This window comes from Acipenser ruthenus, chromosome 10, assembly GCF_902713425.1.
Source record: "Acipenser ruthenus chromosome 10, fAciRut3.2 maternal haplotype, whole genome shotgun sequence".
Lineage (NCBI taxonomy): Eukaryota > Metazoa > Chordata > Actinopteri > Acipenseriformes > Acipenseridae > Acipenser > Acipenser ruthenus.
In genome coordinates this window covers 28161416-28186791 of record NC_081198.1, presented here as the reverse complement: position 1 = coordinate 28186791, position 25376 = coordinate 28161416, and the positions used below count along the sequence as shown (strand labels likewise).

Genomic DNA, 25376 nt, shown 5'->3' with positions numbered 1-25376 from the left:
TTGTTGTGTACAAGGATTGCTGATATTGCGCTACGGATGTATATATGTATTTGGAAGTGGAATGTTTATCTACGTTGATTTAAATGATTGCCAAACGTGTGTCTGCAAAGTTGCTTGTGTGCATTGTAATCTGAGCTGTTGAGTGCTGTGGTAAAATCCAGCATGGTATATCTATCCTGAATGACATAATACAAGATACAAGTCCTACTCCAGCTTTGTGCAATTAACTAATAATGATAAGCTGCTAGATAGCAATCAAGAGTAAACAGTAAATACCAGGTATAATTTATTCCTGTAAATAAAATCTTTATTTTAAATATTTATTTGAATATATGTACAACAAAGCACATTTCCTACCTCCTACCGGTAATCTCTCCACTCCTGCCTTCGCGCTCATGAAAGCATAAGACTGAGCCAATCGCAGTGGCACCATGTCGGTCACATGACACAACTAGTTGCTGGCAGTGTTGCCAGATTGGGCGGGTTCATGCCCAATTGGCTTGTATGTTTTTTTTGTTGTCCGTGAAAAAATGGCGGGTAACAGGTGGCTAATTTCTGGGCAGTTTTGGGCATTTGCGCGGGTATTACATTTGGATATATTTTGAATAGTTTTAAAGTATTAAAGCTATATGATGTTTACATCACTGTTGCTAAACATTGTAACAATAACACGCATCAATATCTGTGGATATGACGCACATTGCATTATGGGCAGCGTATGACTTTGGGCTACACACATAGCACTTTCTAAAAGGCACAGTCTGGTAACAGCCGTTATTGCAAATGAGAATTTGTTCTCAAAAGTTTTACTTGATTAAAGAAAAGGAATGATTGATTGATTTGTATTTCAGGTGAATGTTTAGTAATTACAAGGGATCCTAGTTTTCCCCAATAAAAAAAAAACTAAATACAAAAAAAATTGGTGTTATTCCGCAATTAAAATAGCAGGCTAAAATTGAGTCATCATCCACAAACAGTACTATTAAATAACAGTTAACACAGGAAGTATGTATTGGTTCACTTTCATATTCGAAGGAAGTTACAAGTTCACCAGAGTGCCATCAATCAATAATATAAACAAACGTACCATATTATTTAAACATTACAAATCTGTCTGTGTAATAATAATAAATCCCCAAAAATAGTATTCAAGTTAGTCTTTGCCCTCTGGATGGCTATTGCCAAACTCATTGAACCGATCTTTAGGGGTGATTTTTATCGTTTTCGGCATCTTTAAACAGCTTGTTGAGTAGTAACAACGCACTGGATACTGAAGTAAACTGGAGCTACGTTTCAGCATGAATGTGACACTGACAGGGCGCCTCGTTCAACCCTGACCTCTGTACGACACAGAAGCAGGTTTATTGAACAAGTATGTTTGCTAAATTTAAAGGAGAATTGCCTGTGTTGATGATTGTATCTGATAAGTATATTGATTTGGTTATCAAACAAAAAAAGCCTTGCATGTTTTTTGCCCCACCCCAAGTAAAAAACTAAAAATTCTCAGACAGCATAGAAAATCCTTGTTTTTCCACGTTATTCGACATCAAACGGATTCCTAGTATCCCTGGTAATTTAGCACATAAAACACAAAGTTACAATTGCAAATGTGTAGTTGCTATTTGTTACAATGGGGAACAAAGTTCCTGATTGGGTGGGTTTTGGGTGGGTTTTCAGGAAGAAGTGGGTTTTTGTAAAAGTAGTTTGAAACCCTAGTTGCTGGACTTCTAGGCAACGCGAGCATGCCTGCATAGATCATGGTGATTCATTTTTACAAAAAAGATAAACTTTTATTTTTCATCTCTGAAGTTCAGGGCCTCCGGGGCCCTCCATGAGGGCAGGGTTTGGGGGAGCCTTGAGCCAGTCCTGCTAGCCGGATCTTAGTACCACCAATCTTCAACTGTATTGATCAACTTTAGTAGTGTTAAACTGGGCAGTACATTTCTCATGCAGCATTTACTCCAGAGCATTCACCAACAAGAAGGGAATTTCTCTTATTGCTGTGTATCCAGATCACGCTCCCTCCTGCAACAATGCTTCCCACAATACACCACTCATTTCAATCAGAGCAGAAGGGAGCATGATCGAGATACACTACAATGTTTAAATTCCATACTTGATTTACCTATGATGTGTCAATACAAATACACTATGTAACACAATTTTTGTTCCTGGGTAGTAAGTGTTATTTCTTAATTGCTTATGCCTCAAAAGTATAGAAAATGGCTATTATTCCCCACAAACTTTGCTTTTGTGACCAGGACAGTGATATTTTGAAATTTACCTATTTCCAATGAGAAAACGGGCGAATTTGTGTCTTTTCGTTCACATAAAGTCAGAAAAAAACAACATATGAATCCCAATTAACATGTATTTATATTAAAGTAATACAAAAATGACTACAAAAGATTTAGAAGTGAGTAGTTTTTCGAGATTTACGATTATACTGTAAATCACTTTCACGAATCAGCCCCCAAATGTAGTCTCCCATCATGTTCTCGTTATACTGTCCTTGGTAGCGGCGTTCAAAGTCCAGTATATCCTGGTGGAAGCGCTCGCCTTGCAAAATATCAAAATATCACTGTCCTGGTCACAAAAGCAAAGTTTGTGGGGAATAATAGCCATTTTCTATACTTTTCAGGCATAAGCAATTAGGAAATAACACTTACTACCCAGGAACAAAAAAAAAATAAATAATTGTTACACGGTGATATCAAAATAATTGGGTTTATTTTGAAAACATGAACCCAAACAGCAAAGGTAAAGTAATGTTTCTTGTAAACACTGCAGGGGGTTCTGTAACACTTTAATCTCAATAAATTGAATAAACTAGGTTTATAAATTTAAGGGTGGCAGTACAGTATTTAGATCTGCTACTGTTTAGATAATTAAAATAGATAGCCATGCAGAAACAAGTTGAAAAACTTCTAAAAAAATGTCTCAAAACATCAATGAAGGATGCTATAAACAAAAACTAAATGTGTCTTGTTTGTTTTGATGCAGGTTCTGCAAAAACTGGGCAAAGCAGACGAGACAAGAGATGAGATATTTGAGGAGAATGTGCTGAACTTCAACAAGCAGCTGGTAATAAATACTGCACCCCACATGGGGGCTTGGTAATACTGCACCCCCCACCACCATCCCACATGGGGGCTTTCTGTTCAAGAGCACTCAGCATCAAGTGTCCCATTCAAAGCAAATTTAGCTTAAATAATTCCCGAAATCTTACCAATTTTATCCTTTCATTGGCTACATTGGTCTCAGATGTGCAGTTTTAAAAGAAACACATGTATTTAATTTCAAACATGATATCTGTTAGCACTTGCATTTTAAAGGAAGTTTCCATTTCCTCTGCCTTTTGCACAGGAAATATGTTAGACTTGAACTTCCTGGCTCATTTCACCTCAGCAGTCTTCTGGGTCATAGCAGTCAATATAGGAAGCAGCTTATTGGTTATTGACAGGAGAGTGATTGAAGGGGTGGAGACAAGTTCACCTTCCAGGGGAATTGATCAAGCCAGTGCAACTTTATATGAAAGCATTGATATTAAACAGAGGGTTCTTTAACCAAGTGTACTGTAGTACCAGAGATCATGTTTTAAACTAAAAATACATGTTTACAATAATGTGTGTTTCTTTTAAAACTGGACATATGAGTGTCACGGATGGCTTTGTGTGGCATGTGGGTGGTGACATCAGGTTCAGGAAGAAGCAGTAAACACAGATGATATGGGGAGAAACCTTCCCCCACCCTTAAAACCCCAAAAGTCTTGCTTAAAATCTGGGGCCAAAAACAGAGGCTTCAAGGGGCTCGCTGGTGGCAATCCAGGCATTGGTAAATTGGCAACCCTGGGCCGTGGCAAAGTTGACAGCATGGTGGTACAATCCAGCAGCGGAAAAGCTGCTTCCTCAGGTAGCGGTGAACAGGCAACCTCAGGTGATGGCAAACATGCAACTCCGAGTGGTAGCATACTGACTATCTTGGGCCGTGGCAAACAGGCGACCCCAGGCGACGCCAAGCAGTCGACCCGAGGCGAAGCAGAGCCGGCAATCCCAGGCAACGGTGCAGGACAGGGTAGGAGCATCTCCTCGGGAGGCAACAGCTGGAGCGGACCCTCGGGAGGCGATGGCTCTAGACCCCCAGGTGGTTCCGGACCCCCAGGCAGCGGTGGTTCCAAACCCCCAGACATCGGTGGTTCCAGACCCCTGGGCAGAGACAGCTCCGGGCCCTCCTGAAATACAAAATGGAGAGACAGCAGCAGCTGCGGACATTCCACCAGCGACAGCTCCGGACCCTCCGCCAGCGACGGCTCCGGACCCTCAGGAGGCGACGGTAGGAGGGGAGCCCCCAGCCAGTAAGGCGGCAGCGGGAGTGTCACTTCTGCCCCTGTTGAATGAATCAGGAACAGGCGTAGTGCAGGGGTTGGAGTTGGCCACTCTCGCAGCAGCTGCGGCCGGGCTGGTTTCTGCCGTGCTCCCCTCAGCAGCCTATGCAGTGGCTGCTGAGGAATGCCAGCATCACATCCTGTTCCCTCATCTCGTGGAGGCAGCGTCAGCTTCTGCTCCTCTCCTCCTAGCTCCAGAGGTGTACTCGGGAGGGGAGCCCTTGGCCATGATGACGGCAGCAGGAGCTCCACTTCTCCCTTGTGCTCTGTAGCTGACAACATCATTTTCTGGGGCTCCAGCCACAGACTTCCCAGCAGCGTAAGGGCTGCTGCTGGAGTTAACACCACCTCGGATGGCGTCGGGCGGTGCCGTGCAGGCATTCCCAGGCGGTGTTGTGCAGGCAACCCCGGGTGAAGGTGGTGCAGGCTCGGCAGCCCTACGCGGTGTAGGCTTGGCATCCCGACAGTCATGTCCCCCCTCCTCACATCGCCCTCACCAGCCCGATGGAATCTCCTGAGCATTCCTTCCAGCTGTGATCCTCCTTCCCACACCAGGTGCACCAGGAGAACAGGTTCTCTGGCTCCTCTGGCCGCTTTTGCTGCTGCTGCTGGGGCAGTAGGAGTAGCAGTCTACCTCTCTCTGCTGGTGGTGCAGTTCATGTGGGAATGCCCCGGCTCAGCACAGCAGTGACACCCAATACAAAACCAACAAAAAAAAACCCCACTGCACTACTGCTCCTGACCTGACTCCTCCGGAGGCACTGTATCCCACAATGACACCATATGTCACGGATGGCTTTGTGTGGCGTGTGTGCGTGGTGATGTCAGGTTCAGGAAGCAGCAGTAAACACAGATGATACAGGGTGAAACTGAAGCGCAATGGCTGCGCTCAGTGCTTTATTAAATAATAAATTAAAAGGTTTTAACAAAACACTCCAGAAACAAAAGGGCACGTTAGTTAACTAGCTATTAATTGTCTTGTTAACTCCTCAGTCACATTCTGCACGGGTTTACTAAAGATGCGTGACTGTCAGCCAATTCAACAATTGCTAGCCGACAATCACGCATCTCACAAGGTATTTTAAACTAAAAACAATAACATATGATGGCGGACAGCACCTCGCTCATCCTGCCAAACAGTAATACAAAACAACGCAGCTTTCTGTCGTCATATACAATATGTTGTCATGGTGTGTGAGGTGAGCAGTTCTGTCATTTAAGAAACACCAAAAGATGACTGATAAGAGGCAGGCGGTAAACCAACTCCCCCCTCAGACTGTAAATTGTAATCCTGTTTTAGATGGTCTCACAGAGGCCCACAGAGTCGCCAGTGTAAGGTTTATGAATTAAGGTAAACATGGAGTTAACTACTGTTATGGTAGGAGGCTGTGTGTGGGTCCGGTGGTTAAAGAAGGGGGCTTGTAGCCAAATCCCAGCTCACTCACTGTGTAACCTTGAGCAAGTCAATTAACCTCCTTGTGCTCTGTCTTTTGGGTGAGACGTTGCTAAATGAAAGGTGTCGGCTAAATAAACAAATAATAAAAAGGATCGGATTACCTGAACCCCTGGAAAGAGAACCTGGGACGCTAGACCACTGGTCCACGATGATCCTGGAGGTATTGAAAAGCTTCTGTCTGTGTCGCCTCCATGCCTGGTATTTATACTATACTGGGCTCAGGACATACGTGACTACAGTCTGTTTTTGTTATCTTGCTAATTATCAATAGAATTAGCCATTCAGCTGACCACTAACCACTCTCCTTTACAAGGTTACTTCATTCTTTTCTCATACGTTTCTGCACATACTTTATATCTCCAATCATTTTAAACCAAAGATAACTGCCAACGTCACCTCTAGCAAATTGGTTTAACATTACCAATACAATTTCCTCTCGTATGACATTTCTGTCCTACATGACCAGGAGTAGGCATGACATGAGCTTTCTATGCGAATGGAAAATCAGAACTGAAGGTGATATAAATACTTTGGTTTTAATACAGTTATGTTAACACTGGTAGATCTATATTAATCCTGCTGGAGTTTCCCTTCAGGGTGACTGACTGACAGCACTTATTAAAGCACTAACACAATAATAATGGCAGGATCTGTGATACAGCAGGGTTACAGGTTTCGTAATGGTGGTATGAAGAGCTGCATTCTTCGATCATTAAAATAAACCCTGTCCTCTTGAACCCAGATTACAATAACAATGTCGTTTGGTTCAGGAAAAACAAATGTTTCCATGAGGTAACAAAAAACTTTGAAAATCAATATATTTTACAAAAACCTTCGTGCAGATGCCTTAATAATGAATGTCTGTCTTGGAATAACTCTGGCAGACAGACAGTGCCGTATGTATGTGTTTAATATTTGAACGGGACTCTGGGTTTTTTATTTGCAGACAGAAGGAACCAAGCTTCAGAAAGACCTAAGAGCCTATTTATCCTCGGTGAAAGGTACTGTGAAATCTACAGCTCGGTGTGTGTGTGTGTTCTATTACTGTGGAAATATGAATATAGATTATAATATATTACTGGAACTGAAGCTTCTTGTACATATAGTTATAGATATACATTTTAGTTTTGTGTGTGTCTGTGTAATATATATAAAATATTATTTAGTTTTTTTCTTATTGCATATATTAGCATTTTTTCAAAACGTAAAGAAACTATTTGTTAGACAGTAACACTGTCAAAGAGAAGCAGGTTAAGCTGATGCGCATATATATATATATATATATATATATATATATATATATATATATATATATATATATATATACAGTGCCTTGCAAAAGTATTCAGACCTCTGACCAATTCTCTCATATTACTGAATTACAAATGGTACATTGAAATTTCGTTCTGTTTGATATTTTATTTTAAAACACTGAAACTCAAAATCAATTATTGTAAGGTGTGTGGCAGGATGGCTTGCAGTGGTGAGGTGTGGTGACGTCACGGACCAGGAAGTACAGAAACCAAAACAATGGATGGGCGGGTGAAGCTGAATGCTACGGCACTCAGCTGGATTTATTAACCAAATAAACAAAACAAAAGATTTAAACAAACAACAAAACACAAAACAAAAAGGCACGATGGCCAAACAAATAGAAACAAGTATATTTTTAAATATAGCAATTGTTTTTTTATATTCTCCTCGCTCTCTCTCCGCTCTCCCGTACTCTCTACACTCAACAACCAACCCTGCGGCACGGACAGCTGCAGGTTCTTATACTCTGGCCGAGGAGTTAACTATCTGTTAATTATCTTATTACCCCTCGGAAACAGTCTGCACGAGTTTAGTAAGTATGTGTGACTGTCAGCTAGTTAAATAATCAGTAGCTGATCAGCCACGCATCCTCACGGGTTTTAAATTATAAAAACAATAACAAAAGACGCGGCGCTTTTAACTGCGCCGCAAACAAAAATACAAATAATAATAAATAGGGGCGGGACACTCCGCCACAGGTGACATTGGTTTTATGTTGGGAAATAGTTAAGAAAAATAAAAAACTGAAATATCTTGCTTGCATAAGTATTCAACCCCTGTGCTGTGGAAGCTCCCAGTTTACACCGATGAAAGAAATTGCCTTAACAAGGACACAATTACCTTACCATTGGTCTCCACCTGTGAACCATTAAAGTTGCTGTCACATTTTCTGGATAAAAACCCCTGTTGAAGGATCATTGGTCAGGCTGTGAATCTGAAGGAAAATGAAGCAAAGAGCATTCAACAGAAGTTAGAAATAAAGTAATACAAATGCATAGATTAGGGAAAGGGTACAAAATAATATCCAAGTGTTTGGATATCCCAGTGAGCACAGTTGGATCAATAATCAGGAAGTGTAAGCTGCATCACACCACCCAGGCACTGCCAAGAAAAGGCGGTCCCTCAAATCTCAGCGCTCAAACAAGAAGGAGACTTGTGAAAGAAGCCACAGAGAGGCCAACAATCACTTTGAAGGAGCTACAGAGTTCAGTGGCTGGGAGTGGAGTAATGGTTCACCAGTCAACCATATCAAGAGCTCTGCATAACACTGGCCTGTATGGGAGAGTGGCAAGAAAGAAGCTGTTACTCAAAAAGTACCATCTGAAAGCACGGCTGGAGTTTGCCAGAAGGCATGAGAGTGACCCAGCTGCAGAAAAGGTTTTGTGGTCAGATGAGACCAAGATAGAGCTTTTTGGCCAAAAACTCAAAGCGCTATGTGTGGGGCAAACCTAACACTGCCCATGCCTCAAGACACACCATCCCTACAGTGAAGTATGGTGGTGGCAGCATCATGCTGTGGGGATGCTTCTCATCAGCAGGGACTGGGCATCTTGTTAAAATTGAAGGAAGAATGGATGGAGCAAAATACAGGGAAATACTGCAAGAGAACCTGCTTCAGTCTGCTAAAAAACTGAAGCTTGGGAGGAAATTCACCTTTCAGCAGGACAATGATCCCAAGCACAAGGCCAAAGCAACATTGGAGTGGCTCAAGAACAAAAAGGTGAATGTCCTACAGTGGCCCAGTCAAAGTCCTGATCTCAATCCTATTGAGAATCTGTGGCACTATTTGAAAATTGTGGTCCACAAGCGTCGTCCAACCAACCTGAACAACCTGGAGCAAATCTGCCAAGAAGAATGGGCCAAAATCACTCCAACACTGTGTGCAAAGCTGGTACATACTTACCCCAAAAGACTTAAAGCTGTTATTGCAGCGAAAGGTGGCTCTACCAAATATTAATGTGGGGGTTGAACACTTATGCAAGCAAGATATTTCCGTTTTTTATTTTTCTTAAATATTTCCCAACATAAAACCAATGTCACCTTACAATAATTGATTTTGAGTTTCAGTGTTTTAAAATAAAATATCAAACAGAACGAAATTTCAATGTACCATTTGTAATTCAGTAATATGAGAGAATTGGTCAGGGGTCTGAATACTTTTGCAAGGCACTGTATATATGCATTTGTTTTTAGATATTTCTCTTAGGCCTGTAGGATTTGAAAGGAAAGCGGTTTATGTGGAATGAAATGAAGTGACCCATAGGTGCAGTTTTGCTCTGCAATTTTCCCATGCTTGTACCGTGGTTACCTCCCTAAGCTTAAAGTGCTTACCTATGGTTTACCATGATTTCATTTGCTTTATTGTACTTTTCTATGTTTTTACTATGGGCAACTTTTATAAGAGCTAGCCTGTGTCACAAAACTACTGCTGTTTTAAATATCCAAGTCAAATGAACAGTTCTCAATAGATGTAAGAGTCCCACAAAATATTGTAAAGAGTCTCAATGGACATGCAGACTAAGAAATGAAGTCAGGTCAAAAATGTATTACTTGTTTGCTGAAATGTGTTTATTTATTAACAACCCGATGATGCACAGGATAAAGTGTGTGTGTGTGTGCGCGCGTATATATATATATATATATATATATATATATATAATGTGTGTATATATATATATATATATATATATATATATATATATATATATATATATATATATATATATATATATATATATATATATATATGTAGTCACTTAACCTCCTTGTGCTCCGTCTTTCGGGTGAGATGTTGTTGTAAGTGACTCTGCAGCTGATGCATAGTTCACACACCCTAGTCGCTGTAAGTCGCCTTGGATAAAGTCGTCTGCTAAGTAAACTAATAAAGTGCATCAGTCATCAGTGCAAAAGAAACATCTCCCAACTTATGTTCCTTTTCTGATTCTAGCCATGCACGAAGCCTCCAAGAAGCTGTCCGAATGCTTGCAGGATATGTATGAGCCGGAGTGGTATGGAAAAGACGACATCAATACAATAACAGAGGTATGGAGCTTCAGCTCATTTCCCTTAGCTGACACAGCATTGTATCTGTTTACGGGAGGGGGATAACGAATAGCTGTGGTAGTAAGAATAATAATAATGCAGGAATCATGTATTTGGTAATGTCTGGTGCTCCATTCGTGAGCGTAGTGTTTTGTAACACTTTGCTGTTTGTGCACTAAATTTAAAACAACTTGAAATGTTTCAAAACTGTTTATTAATGTTCTAAAATGCCATTTATGTAAATGGGTTACAATGACAATTGCACTTCAGTTCACCTGAAACCCTACGCATCACAATTACTTTCCGTTTCAATTCAATTGAATACAATACACATACTAACATTGCAAGTCGGGCCGCTGGTAACTGCCTTTGCATTGAACATTAAACGTTGTGATCTAATTCTTGCTATGCAAAAGAGTATAAATGTGGGGTTGTCAGTACAAATCTTGTCAAATCAGCTTTCATTTTTAAGAATTTTTCTGACCTAATAAAATGATGATTTTTAAGTCTAATTGCTTACAAATCAAGCTGCAAGAACAGTGAAGGGGTTTCTGTGACCCAAGAGCAACGGCTTAGAAAATCACCATGCACTAAAAATAGCAACATGATTACAAGAGAATAAAAAGAACTCGGCTACGAAACAGATTTTAAAACAAGATTGTAATTTACTAAATCATTCACAGCTAAGCAGCAACTATAATCAGATTTATTTAAAAAAAAAAAAAAAAAAAAAAAACGTTTCTGATCTCGTTTAGTAAACACCTACAAAACAACATCTATGAAATTATTTTAAAAAAATCTGAATATCTAAGTGGCCTGTAGTTCTTAGCCACCTGTAATGGCGATGTAATTCACTTTTTTAAAAGCTGTTGACCCAGATCCCCAAAACTCTTATTAAAAATAAAAATAACTTAAACTGCAAATCCAGTCAGCAGAGACGGCTACCTCACTGCTTAGTACTGTAGCCGTAGTTATTACAGTTTTTTTTCTAGGTCTGCTGATTTTGTATTTATTTATTTATTTATTTATTTATTTATTTAACATTTTGAACCTACTTTTGTCTTTTAAAATACTAATCCTACTGTTTAAAGATTTAATGAGACAAAGTGTTTATGTTCCAAAGGACATCACTCTACCTCCTACCAGTGCTGAGATATATTAATGGTTGAAAATCAGCTTAATGAAACAATAATTATAGCAGCACAATAATAAAGTACACCTACTGTACTTAGAAATTACTTTAAATCCATCTCGTCAGAAACCCTTGACAGAATTGTAGCCTTATTATGTACAGTTGGGTGTACATTAGCATTATCATGATCATTATTATGTCTATCATGTCATAATGTTTCTTTTAACACATTTAAGTCTAACTATACAGTATGTATATTTGGATTACTGTTCTATGTGGAGGACTTGCTTTTAATCTGAAAATAAAATACTTTATTAAACAGTGATATAATTCCAAAAGCAATTTGCATTGCCTATTGCGTTGAAAGATAACGTTTAGTGGACTACAAGTAGCCACAGTACTTTTGTTCTGGTATGACAGCACGAGATACAACGCTTCCTCACCCCTGCCTCCCATGCAGCCCTGTGGGTGTGTAGATTCCACCAGCATGCCTGCTCAACTAGCACCATCAGAGTAACTGTCTTTACAGGAGCTACTCGGACTCAGGATCGTCCTTCATAATGCTTCATCCACAAAACAGTTACTGCAGGAACAGCAGCGCTTTGGATATCCATTATCCAATACAGGGATGGTGTTGAAGCTTCAAGGTTGTCTATCAGTCACATTTAAAGACAAATGGCCCCAATCTTTTTTAATTATTTAAAAACCCAGTACAAAGAGTCCTATCCCTGAAACTAATACTTCACTGAAGTGTGAGAGATTACTTTAAAACAGAGATATACTCGAGCAAAGTGTTATTTAATATGTATATACTGGGTGTGTAAAAAGGGTCAAGATCCACTTACAGATATGTTGGGAGGGGGTTCTTTTGAAATGCTAACAGACAGCCAGGTTTATTTACAATATTTATGCAGTTGCTAGGTTACGAACAACAGCTCCCAGCCCTAGTATCTCTTCACATGATACAGAACAGAAAACCCAAAACACAAAACACCTATGAAACAAAACCCCTGCTTTAATATGGAGTCCAGCAGCAGGAACGCTACAATACCCAACTCAATTTCAGCAATAAACTTCATTGACCTTAAATTATGATGTTAAATTATGTGTCACCCCTGAACCAAATTAGAATTCCTAAACAGGTTGACTCATTCAGACTAATTCAAGACTGACACAATTCTGAAATGGGTCAAAACCATTCTAGACCAGTCTGGATTCTAAATTTTCCTATGGCTCCTTGGCACAGTTTGGGATTGTTCACTTTTTAAACCTCCTGTGGATTAAAATACCTTAAATACCTTCCATATCTCCTCTTTAATTCACTATCATTACAAAAATATAAAAACATACTACTTTGTTCATCTTGCATGGAAATTTAAGCAGATTTTTATTTTTTATTTTTTTACTGTCAGTGAATTATGGCTTTTTCTTTTACTTGGACATAGGTGGACAAAATCTATTATTTTTTTTAGATTGTCTGAAATCCCTGCATTATAAAGTGAACTTTAGAACAAACCATTACAGTACATTAATATGTTGTTTCCTTTAACTATACTTTAATTGAAAAAATATATATAATTTCGATGAAGAAATTAAACTTATATATATAATTTATTTTATATATATATATATAATAATTTATTTTATTTTTTTTCAAAATGTTTTATATAGGGCAGATGTTATATAGATGATAAACAATCTAAATAGTTTAAATTTAAGGTTGCGAAATCTGGGGAAAAAAAAGGTTACTGCTTTATATGTATAATGTATATAGTAACATATATTATTATTTATTTCTTAGCAGATGCCCTTATCCAGGGCGACTTACAATTGTTACAAGATATCACATTATTTTTTACATTCAATTACATTATTTTTTACACATTATTTTGTACATACAATTACCCATTTATACAGCTGGGTTTTTACTGGAGCAATCTGGGTAAAGTTCCTTGCTCAAGGGTACAGCAGCAGTGTCCTCCACGGGGATTGAACCCACAACCCTCCGGTCAAGAGTCCAGAGCCCTAACCACTACTCCACACTGCTGCCCCTACTCCACACTGCTGTATATATAATACACCCTGATATTGAAGAGATATAGCCATCTGAAATGTCTCTAATATATATAATATACCCCGCCCTGATATTGCTGAGATACAGCCATCTGAAATGTCTCTATAATATATGTAATATACCCTGATACTGGTGAGATATAGCCACCTGAAGTGTCTCTATAATATACAGTGCCTATAGAAAGTCTACACCCCCTTGAACTTTTTAACGCTTTGCATTTAGGCCAAAAAGTTCCATTTTAGTTTCTTCAGACCACAAAACTTTTTGCCACATGGCTACAGAATCTCCTGAGTGTTTTTTTTGCATACTTCAAACAGGATTCAAGGTGGGCTTTCTTGAGTAATGGCTTCCCTCATGCCACCCTACCATACAGGCCAGATTTGTGGAGTGCTTGGGATATTGTTGTCACATGCACACTTTGACCAGTCTTGGCCATAAAAGCCTGTAGCTCTTGCAAAGTTGCCATTGGCCTCTCTGATCAGTCTCCTTCTTGCTAATCCAGTTTGGAGGGACGGCCTGATCTAGGCAGGGTCTTGGTGGTGCCATACACCTTCCACTTCTTAATAATCGCCTTGACTGTGCTCCAAGGGATATTTAAGGCCTTTGATATTTTTTTATACCCATCCCCTGATCTGTGCCTTTCAACAATTTTGTCCCGGAGTTCTTTTGAAAGCGCCTTGGTGCTCATGGTTGAGTCTTTGCTTTGAAATGCACTACCCAGCAGAGGGAACCTACAGGAACTGCTGAATTTATCCTGAAATCATGTGAATCACTACAATTTAACACAGGTGGAGGCCACTTAACTTGGTGTGTGATTTTGAAGACGATTGGTTACACCTGAGCTAATGTAGGATTGCTATTACAAGGGGGGTGGACAGTTATCCAACCAAGCTATTTCAGTTTTTATTTTTAATTAATTTTCTACAAATTTCTAGAATATTTTTTTCACTTGGAAGTTGTGGGGTAGGATATGTAGATAAATGGGAAAAAAAACTATTTAAATGCATTTTAATTCCAGGCTATAAGGCAACAAAAGGTGAAAAATTTGAAAGGGGGTGTAGACTTTCTATAGGCACTATATATAATACCCTGATATTGATGCGATACAGCCAACTGAAATGTCTCTAATATATAATCAGGGCCAGCCATGAAAAATGACCAAGGCACTTGCCCGTGCTTAACCCCCCCCCCAAAGTTTTTTTTTTTTTTAACTGAAGCAAAAATATACGAGGACATTATTATATGTTGTTTATTTAAGTACAGAACTTTAGTTAACAGTTTTTTTTTCTGAATAAAATACGATTCAAGAATTTTGGGTACCTGAGTTTCTAAATTTGCTGGACTGTGGATTTGCACAGTGCAAATAAGTTGCTTTTTCTTTGCAACATTCAAATTCAATATAAAAGAAAATAAGAAATGTAGCAATGCCAGAATGTTTGCTGTAGACACTATACTTAGTTTTAAATCCTAATCTATTAAACTTTTAACAGTGATGTCATTATCCAAATACCGAGAAGACAACAGTGCTTGCATACATAAAGTTGTGTGTGATATTAATTATAAAATCACATTCAGCAATACAATGAGCTTAAGCAGGTTGACAAGACGGAGAGAGTTTAGCTGCGTTAGCACATCATAACCAATGAGGGCTGCAGCTCGAGGTTTTCGGCTGACTGGTCGATTTGCCCGTGTTCTGACTTGTATTCATGAATATACATTTTACATTCAACCTTCAACTCAACTGCCACTGTCAATCACTCACTGTCTGAAATAAACCTTCAAGGAATGCAAAAAGGGATGAAATGTGTGTAAAATTGACTAAATAAATAATTTAGTATGATTTTAACCAAGGCACGTGCCTTGGGTGCCTCATAGCTGGCTATGGCCTTGATAATATACCCTGATGTTGATGAGCTACAACCATCTGAAATTTCCCAATAATATATAATATACCCTGACATTGATGAGACACAGCCATCTGAAATATCTTTGTGTCTGATAGTTTATATCAGTTGGCTTGTATCACATAGTTTGCATCAGATGGAAATGATGTTGCATTAAAATGACTGTATCGTACAGCACCCTATACAATGTTCTGTATATACTAATACAATGAGAGCAACAATGTGTGTTGTTTTTGGCTTCCTAACTGAGCAGTGTTTTGGTGAACATGTGGAGATCTTGTTTAACTGTCTTGTCATGTTCAACGTGAAACAACTAACTCTCAACTCTGTCGTTGTGTATCATGTCTACTGTTTTTGTTCCCCACTTGTTAATCTTGCATTAATGAAGGACATTGAGGATACAGCGCTGGTAATTAAGATATTTACTTCATATTATTGCTCTGTTGACTTTGTTATCATCTAAGTTTTGTCCTACTGAATTTTTACATGTTGTAATAAAATGAAAATACATTTTGTGTATCTTAATTTAACCTCATGCATAATAACATAAATGCTGGGATTAATATGGGATTTCCAGTATCTTCTAAATAATTCAAACAATGCTTCATTTTTAATCAGCTGAAAAAGCTTTTATTAGTACAGTATTACGGTAAATGCATCTTTTAAAATGAAACAAAATAAATTCTGTGCCAAACGCTTTGACTAGATTTTTTTTTTTCATTGTCTTTGATAACATTGAAAGGACTTTTAGTTAAAACGTTTGACCTTGAATTTATTTAATTTCTTCTAGCATTTCAACTATCTTTTTTTGTTATGGATGAAGTAAATAAATCTTGTAGGTTTTAAAAAACAGCACCCGTCATAAAAAGAGAGAAATGCACTTCTGCGGTGCAGAACATTTGCATGGTATCTTATTGTAATTTATCATTTCTGTTATAAGAACGAATATAAACATGGGCATTTTTTACTCTGAATACAGCTATGGCCAAAAGTTCAGCATCACCTAGAATTTTAGGATTGAGACATTAATTTAAAAACAAAATTATATGAACATAATTTAGATCTTTTATTTAACATCATGTAATCAAAGAAACTACAAAATGATATTGCAAAATTCTACCGGAAGCCATACTAGTACCACAGTCACTTTTGTCACTTTTTTTTCTATTTGTCAGTTTTTTATTCAGTATATGGAAAGCTACAAAACGGTATGTAATTCAGTATGTTAACATAACATTATTCAGCAGGTTTTATTCGATTTTATGAAGCAAAATGTGTTAATTATCTAGGGTGATGCAAGACATTTGGCCATAGCTATACATTTCAATGGAAATGTGAATGTGTGTGTGTGAGAGAGTGCAATTATACCTTGCTTGTTGTGTTAGCTGCAAATTGTCTTTGGTTTTTCCAAGTAATCTTCAATGGCAATGTAGTTGCACTACAATATAATGGCTTTGTACTGAAGCGCAATGGTAGCACAAAGAGCTACAATGGTATGATGGTGTGATAGAATTGTAGCACCATCACACCATATCAGTCAGTCCCCTTCTTCTGGAGCACTGACCAATATTTGCCATTGCTAGTCAAATAGTGGTGTTGGGATTCTTTTAGTGTATCTGTATGGAGCCTCTGTAAAATGTGTTGCAGGAAATGGGCGGTTAAATTCTAGCGTTAGTTATATCTCTTCTTAGCTGCAACTATATAGCCACTAACATGCTTCCTTTGGCCCCTTCTGCATGCTTGTAAAAAGCAAAGACACAGGGAAAAGATATGATTTATATATAACTTGATTTATGTATAAGATGAATTGTCACCACTGTTCACCAAACATTTATCATAGACTCCCTGTCTCCTATAGAGCTTTCATACTGCATTTGGGTATAGTCTGCTACAATATTTACACGATAGTGAGGACCCTTTGTACAGTATGTGTGTGTGTGTGCTGGTTCTTACTCTACATGTTCTAGTCTATCGTGAATTGCAGGACAACTGGATTCATTTAAAGGGTGTAGTGCAGTTACTCAATGGGGTTCTCTTGCTACAACCAAACTGGTCACACTCCCATTCCTATACACATTTCCAAAGCCCACTGAAGCTCCACTATTACATTCTCAGAGATTAAACAAGTCTTAGTGATAACCTGAGAGACTGTTGTTTATATTGCAACTGAGAACTCCCCATCTCCTGGACTAAACAACAGGCCTCATTGTTTACATTTTGGAAGCAGTTGTTTCCTTGTATTGTATATTCCATTTCCCTGGCCTGAGTACCTTAGCAGTTAACATTAATCTAATTTATTTCAGCCTTACTATCCAGAGAGGAGCATGTATGTCTGTTTTTTTCACTTCACTGAGAAATCTGTGAGAAACACTTAACTGATCCTATTAAATATACTTTTCTTGTCATGTTTGCTTCCTGCCCAGGTGGACACTGTACTGCTCAACTCTGTATTTTCCTTCTCACTTGTATCAGATTTATGTCTCACTGTTTGAGAAACAAAAAACAAATGACGTAGTTCAGAAACATGAGCAGTAAAAGAGAGCACCATAAACAAACAAGACACATAAACAAATACTGAGACCTCTCAAATTGTACCTGTTTAATTACATTGCAAGTAATAATTTGTGCCCTGCAGCTGATCACAGTATTTACTTGTGTAACTCCAATGTATTTCTTCTGTATAACTGCTCATGATTCTCAAATATGTCTCATTTGAAAAATGCCTTGAGAGAGTCGTTTCTCCTTTTGGTTTTTCCAACAGTGGTTTTAGGTGGAAACGATTGTCATAGCAGATTGAAATAGGAGGGAAGCGAGAATCTCAATGATTTCTCAGAGAAGTGAAAGAAACCAGAGATGAGCTGTACATTTTCTGGTCAGGAAGTAAAGACTTAAAAAGAGATACCGGTGTTTCAAAACTAGAAAAAACAAACAAAAAAAAAACAGCTCAACACACGCTACCAGTGTGCAAGAGTGTACAAAAAGCAGATTAGTTTTCAGGAGCAGTTATTTATGTATGTATGTATGTATGTATGTATGTATGTATGTATGTATGTATGTATGTATGTATGTATGTATGTATGTATGTATGTATGTATGTATGTATGTATGTATGTATGTATGTATGTATGTATGTATGTATGTATGTATGTATGTATGTATGTATTTATTAACCTACCTGCTGGTGTCAGATTTGGAGAGGCAGTCCACTACAGGACCATGTCCCATGTCAATCTTTGGATATTTTTGGGGATTGAGATGTCCGTAGAATTCTTGTGCCAGATTGTTTATGTTGTTTCTGATAAGTGAAAACAATGACATTGAAGAAAGAATACTAAAATAAAATGGGAACTATTTTTCAGCTGCAATAAAAACACTTTTAACAACGACCTGGTATAAATGGTAATCTCGGATAAACCCTCATTTTTCCAGGTAGCTCAATAAACATTAACTCACAAGTATAGCACATTCTTGAATGAAGTGGTTTAGTTGCAACTCCAGATGTGCATGCTCAGGGTCAGGTCTACTGTCCTGACCCATAATCAGCCAAATATACAGAGCCCCCATAAACCTCTGGGGTCACCAGTCACATGCAATAGCTATACTGTTAAGTAACTCATAAAGGTTACAACCCTTTCAATCATTACTTCCGAGCTGTAAGAAAGTGGAATCCAGTTCATGTGTTTGTCACTTCCTGGGGTCCCCCTCAACACCTTTACACCCAGGTGCACTGAACACTCTAGTAGAAGTTAACAGACTGTATTTATTCTTGCTGCTGGCCATGTTTGAATGCAATTCATTTGGATTAAGCTCTTCCTAAGTCCATGTCTCTCTTCCAGAACACTGACCTGCTGTGGACAGACTTTCACCAGAAGCTTGTGGACCACGCCCTGATCTCCATGGATACATACCTGGGGCAGTTTCCAGACATCAAGGTAAGACTCCTGACCACATGTCACATGTTCCCTGGATTGTAAAAAAACGTATGTCCTAGTGTTATTGTAATTTGGCTGTGCGTTAACTGATATCAAGACATTTGCTGAAACGTTGGTCTACATGAGTTTGTTCTCAGTTGCTTGTGAATAGTTTTGTATCAGTTTAAATAGCTCTAATTGCCTTTTATAAAGACGTTGATGAAGCTGGCTGCCTGTGACCTGTGGCCCATGACTTGGTAATGCATCTGCACATGCTGCTTCCAGCTGCAGCATTTTAAAATCTTGATTCTTTCCCCAAAGAGGTGATACAGTGTGGTCTGGGGATATGCTTGCCTTGTGCCCAATTAAAAGTAAGAACTGGATTTTTGTATTACACGGCCAAGAAAAGCCTGAAGGCTCTTGCTCGTAGCAAGGCCCGCAAATGATGCATCATAGCAATTCCATCCACAAGACACAATATCATATGACAGAAATTCAAGGTCACCTGCATAAAGGGTTTATCAAATGCTGTCTGCCCTTAATTAGCCTGTATGTCATATTTTGTTATTTTAATTAATTTGCTTTCATGACCTTTAGTGGACATACCATACAGTAGGAGCCACCCCCCACCCCTGCTCAGCACAGTCGTCAGTCTCTGCCTGAGAGAGGCCCGAGACTGAATGGCAGGGTGTTCAGCTGATGAAGCAATGAAGGGGAAACTATAACACAGCCTACAGGAAGGGGCTTGTCTGTAACCATTGTCAATATGTTTTATTATCCCCCTTTGGCAGGGGTGGGGTTAAATTCTCCTCCCTGCCCAGGTTTATTGTGTCAGTTGGGAATCATTAACAATCAATTAGCACCCAGCCACCTGACATAAAAGGAGGCCTCAGCTCCTCATTAGAGAGAGGTAGCTGAGGAAGCAAGGGTGTTTTTTTGTGTGTGAATAGCTAATTTTTTTGTGAATGGTTTTTTTTTTGCTCACAAAAAAAATTCACTATTCACAAAAAAAAATATCCTGCAGTACTGTTCTGAACCTCCCGGAGGTACTATATCCCACGGTTGACACCACATGTGACAGGGTGGCACAAAGGATGAGGCCCAGACAGACTGCAGTTCAAGCAAAAGACTTTTATTAAATAGAAAATAAACAGGCACGAGAGCCAAACAAAAAGGTTCTTAAACACAAACAATACAAAGTCAAAACTTACAGAAATAAGGCTTCCAGACTGAGCTTTGCCTTCACTGGGCTGCAAAATTTAAAAAACCCAACACACAAAGAAACCCCACCCTTGCTCCCTCAGCTACTTCTCTCTAATGAGGAGCTGAGGCCTCCTTTTATGTCAGGTGGCTGGGTGCTAATTGATTGTTAATGATTCTCACCTGACACAATAAACCTGGGCAGGGAGGAGAATTTAACCCCATCCCTGCCAATATTTACAAGGGCAGAGCCCTGCTCTGCCACACCCGTCTGAGGATGGTTACAGATCTAAAGAACGAGTTCAACAACAATTCAATCTTTCTATAAATACAATTTGGGTCTAACTGTCTGTCTGTAAGTCACACCTACAATTTTACATATATCTAGAAAACCAAGTTGCTAAGGGCTTTCTTTAGCACAATTTAGTGGTGGTATTATTAACAAGGGGTATGTGAAGGATGTCTGTATTTCACATTGTTGCATCTTCTTACCGCTTATCCAATTGTGATGAAAACTGGTTTGGGCATTCTTTAGCACAAGTTATTGAAAGTATCAGAATCTGGAGGTATGGAAATGTTTGCCTGTCTCAGGCTTGTTTACTTGTCTTTGAAGTTGCAACACATCAATCCCATTCATTGTTTGTGTCCCCCCTCCTCACAGACCCGCATCTCCAAGCGTGGTAGAAAGCTGGTGGACTTCGACAGCGCGAGGCACCATTTCGAATCCATGAAGACTGGAAAGAAGAAGGATGAAGTCAAAATAGCCAAGGTAAGAGTCACACACTCAGCAATTCAGTTAAAAAGTATTAAAGTATTTTCCTTGCCATCATGATACTGTGCACAGTAATAAAACCAACTTGCTATATTATACTATATCAAACTCTATATACTGTACTGCCTGGGACAAGAAAAGACCCTGTTTTAGGTAAGGAAGTCCAGGATTAGTATGAATCTGGGGCTGTGAACCCACCATCACTGTTTAAAAGGTACATTATTATAATGCTGTTATAAACTAGAGAGAAATTAGAGAGAAAACAGACCCCAATTATGAAGAGTCACTAATACGACAGACAGCCTGAATTAATAGCAGAGAGGGGATTCCTAACTAACTTTGACTTTTATTGTACCAGTCTTTCTCTCTGTCATGAACTGTATGCTGTGTTTGAACCTCAGTATCAAGGAATAACTAACTCTGTCCTGTCTGAAGCCAAGGAATGCTACTGATTAACATGGTAGCAGCTGGCTGCGCTTTCTCCAGGGGGTGAATAACAGCTTGGTCTATGTTGACTTGACTGCCCTGTAATTTTCTTCATCTCCAGCTGGGCGATTTCTCTTTCTCTCTCTCTCTCTCTCTCTCTCTCTCTCTCTCTCTCTCTCTCTCTCGCTCCAACCGTCTAACCTCTCAGTGCTTCCTGTCTGTCTGTCTGTTTGAGTGCATGTCCACACGGCTCTGTTTTTCTCTTTGTTCTGTGCTGACAGCCGGTTTCGCTGCTTGAGAAGGCTGCCCCCCACTGGGCCCAGGGAAAACTGCAAGCCCATCTTGTTGCTCAAACTAATCTGCTGAGAAACCAGGTGATTTTTGTAAAATAATAATAATAAACTGCTTGCTCCCCCTCACCTGACCTCCCTCCCCAACCTTGCCCTGGCCCCCGCCGCATGCTGCAACCTGTGTGATAAACTAGAACTAATAGAACGTGGGCAGTCACTGTTTTACATAGGTATGTTTTTTATTTTTTTTAAGGCAGTTGCTGAGTAACCAAGAGGGCTATTTTTATTGTTTTTATTTGAAAATAAAAACAAACAAAAAAATGTTAATGTTACACAGGACAAAACTTTAATTTACAGTTATACTTTAAATACAGTGTGGTAAATTTAAATTCATGAAGGTAAAACTCCACAAATGTTTTAGTCTATTACATCAATGACATGATGAAGGCACTAAAATGTATCGTTTTGATTGAGTGTCATTTGAAGTAATGGACGTAGAATAGGATAAACCACGCTGGTGCACATAAGAGTGCAACACAAGATGTTTTTGGTGATACCATTTGACAGGATCAGCTGAATATGTGTAGAAAATACACTGGCTCTCAAGACCACAGAGGTCTCTTCTTAGCTGTGGATGATGCTTGTGAGCTTAACTGCTGTTGATTTCTTTAACAACACATCAGAGATTTGAATGAAAATCAGTTTATTTTTATGAAAGAGTTGCAAATAGGAGACACATTGTAAGAAAAAAGCAATTGCGACCTTGAAAGGCAACAACTAGCTACCTTAGTACACCTTTCAAACACATGACCAACAATCTGACTCTATTGTTGGTGTTAAACTTTATGGTGGCAGCTAGCTGTCGTTTTCAACAATTAACCAGTGCCTAAGAACTTCTAGCCTGCACGCTCACTGCAGAGAATGTAAGCATGGTTAGCTTAGAGAACTTTTTACTGTGGGTCTGAGAGCCATCAAACCCAATCCAGTGCAGATACCTGAGAGACCAGTCGAAGAAAGAAATGACAGTGAACCTCAGTAAGTTGACTAATCCCGTTTTTGGTAACTTTGAAGCTAATGGTTTCAGATAATTGGAGGTGCACTTGCAGTTGCAATCCATTCACTAAGAAAATGACATTTTATAACATTTAATAAAGAGTTTTATAAAATTCAAAGTGTATTTGTTAAATACTAGGTAAGTACTGTGGTGTTTGAGAGCCAGCGCATTTGAATGAACTCGGGACAACTGGAGGTTATTACGGTTTTAAAGAATCAATGTGAGCTTTCATTAAGCCAGACTGGGTGTAATATATCTCTAATTAAACTGCGATGCATTAAAGATTAATTGATACCTATAAATAATTACAAGCTTTCGTCCTCTATAATATCTGCACAGGACAGCCTGGCTGCCATAAGGCCGTGCTTACACTACACGATTTTTGCTGATGGCTGACGAGTCGGCGACTAATTTCTTAAAATCTGGGACAAAATGAGGTTGTCGGGGACAAAACGGTCCATAAGTGTGAGAGGGTCTACGATCCCCGATAATGGCGTCTGCGATCTCCCAACGCTCTTACGACGTCCCGACAAATTTCTAACATGTCAGAAAACTTTAGTCCCGGACAAAGCAATTCGTGAAATGTGTGAGGGGCTACTGTCCGATTTCTTGACGAATGCTGCCAGTAGCCAATAGGACAATGACGACAAAGAGAAAGGCTGTGCCCCAAGGTGTGGAGCTTCAAAATAGAGGAAAGGATGGTGGAGATGTGGCAGGAACACCTGTGTCTCTTTGACATAAGTGACATTTCCTATCATGATAGCTCATTGAAGGAGCAAAGATGGAGGGAAATTGCTTTGGAACTTCAGGTACCTAAGTAAATAATTGTTATAACTTGTTAACGCCGAAGCAGATACTGTGTGTGGTAGTGTGCGCTCTCATTGCAATCCATTTCTACAGTCACTCGATATCCCTTTCAAACCCCTGCTGTATGCTTCTATTGCTAATCTAATCAAATACGAGGAGGGCTGCGCGTCTGTGTGTGTGTGAAATAGAGAGAAAGTAGATTACGTTGTTGCATATTTAAACCTTAACAAACTTATAGTAGCCACTATTAAAGTTGTAGAGTCTGTTCAAAAACGCAACACTCGCTCGTAGTACAAAATATTTATAAAAGTCTTCAAATTATTCATCAGAATTTGGTATTCTGATGAAAATCGCCTGACGGCCAATCTCCCACGCCAATCCTTTAATCTAATAAATATTTTCTACTACGGGCGAGTGTTGCGCTTTTTGAACAGATTCGATTTTGTTATTTTGGATGCACCTCGACTCGGTTCAGAACACAGACGTCAAGGAAATAAATATTGACATTGCTGTAATGTTATAACTGTTATAAACGGCTTTTGTTTGTTTGTTTTTATCGCAATAGTGAACATTTGTGCAGCAGCCTGTGGCCCTGAAGTATAAATTCTTGTGCTGGAATTTGCAGAGTATGAAATGAGCAATATCCACGGTCCTATTATACACACGTAGCACTTACATATTCAAAATGCATGACTGTGTGCTTTCAAATATATAGATATGAAGCATTATACTGTAATATGTATTTATAATTATTTTAGGTCAGTGGTATAAGTCCAAACAAAAGCATCCTCTCTGCGGACACAATACGGTAAGCTGCTGAAACCTCATCACACACAGAGGGAGTGGGGCAAAAGACCTCACTTCCAGGCAGAAATGGATTTTAAAGAATCTTGAATTCTTAAAGCCATGCTTGTGCATCGTCATAGTGAAACCAGTTTGAATGCAAGTACAATATTTTTTTTAATGAGAATATTTTTCTAGTATTTAATGTTTTCATATCAGAGAAAAATATTACTAGCAAAATCTACATAAGCCAATTGCGCGTCCAAATGGATCTTCTCCGCGTTTTCTTTTTTTCTGTGCAAAACAATGCACAGACAACAGCGATTGCCTTCTCGCTTGAGCCCATGATTCTCCCGAATGTTGTCTACGATTCTGCAATGTAAATAGGCACAGTCCGCGACAAGATATCTCGTGTAATGTGTGTAGCTTGCAATCCCCCGATCTACAGTGAGAATTCGTAGCTCAATCGGTACGTGTGCGTGGCGCTGCTTCTCCCGATTGAAAACATCGTGTAGTGTAAACCTTGCCTAACTGTTCCTGTCCGAGGAGGCTCCAGATGCAGCTCTGGTGACACCCAGTGTTAATAATGTGTACTGCGACATGGGCCTCCTCCACAGTGTCAGTTTGATAGATTAAAGTATTGGAAGAAACTGTTCTAGACTGCTAAAGTAAGCCGTCTAGAGAAGTTTAATGTCTATAGTGTACAATCGCTATTAACAATATCACTGCTCTGTAGATGTGTCGTCCATAACTATTAAACGTTCCAATTTAAAATGACTACAATAAACGTAATAAATTGAATGATAAACATTTTGACTGGTGGTATA

The 25376-nt window shown here is 39.0% G+C and overlaps 1 protein-coding gene across 12 annotated transcripts in view; it reads left to right on the top strand.

The window, feature by feature from the left end:
• The window catches only part of LOC117402247 (myc box-dependent-interacting protein 1), a 100616-nt gene that overhangs the window by 35722 nt on the left and 39518 nt on the right, over positions 1-25376 (top strand). For 9 of the 12 annotated variants that reach the window (XM_059032008.1, XM_059032007.1, XM_059032010.1 and 6 more), the window contains exons 2-8: positions 3004-3084; positions 6787-6841; positions 10102-10196; positions 15695-15715; positions 19143-19238; positions 21079-21186; positions 21897-21989. In XM_059032008.1, coding sequence (XP_058887991.1) covers positions 3004-3084; positions 6787-6841; positions 10102-10196; positions 15695-15715; positions 19143-19238; positions 21079-21186; positions 21897-21989 — 549 coding nt within the window. The remainder of the gene's footprint in view (positions 1-3003; positions 3085-6786; positions 6842-10101; positions 10197-15694; positions 15716-19142; positions 19239-21078; positions 21187-21896; positions 21990-25376) is intronic. The other 3 variants (XM_059032009.1, XM_059032011.1, XM_059032012.1) reach the window with 3 other exon arrangements.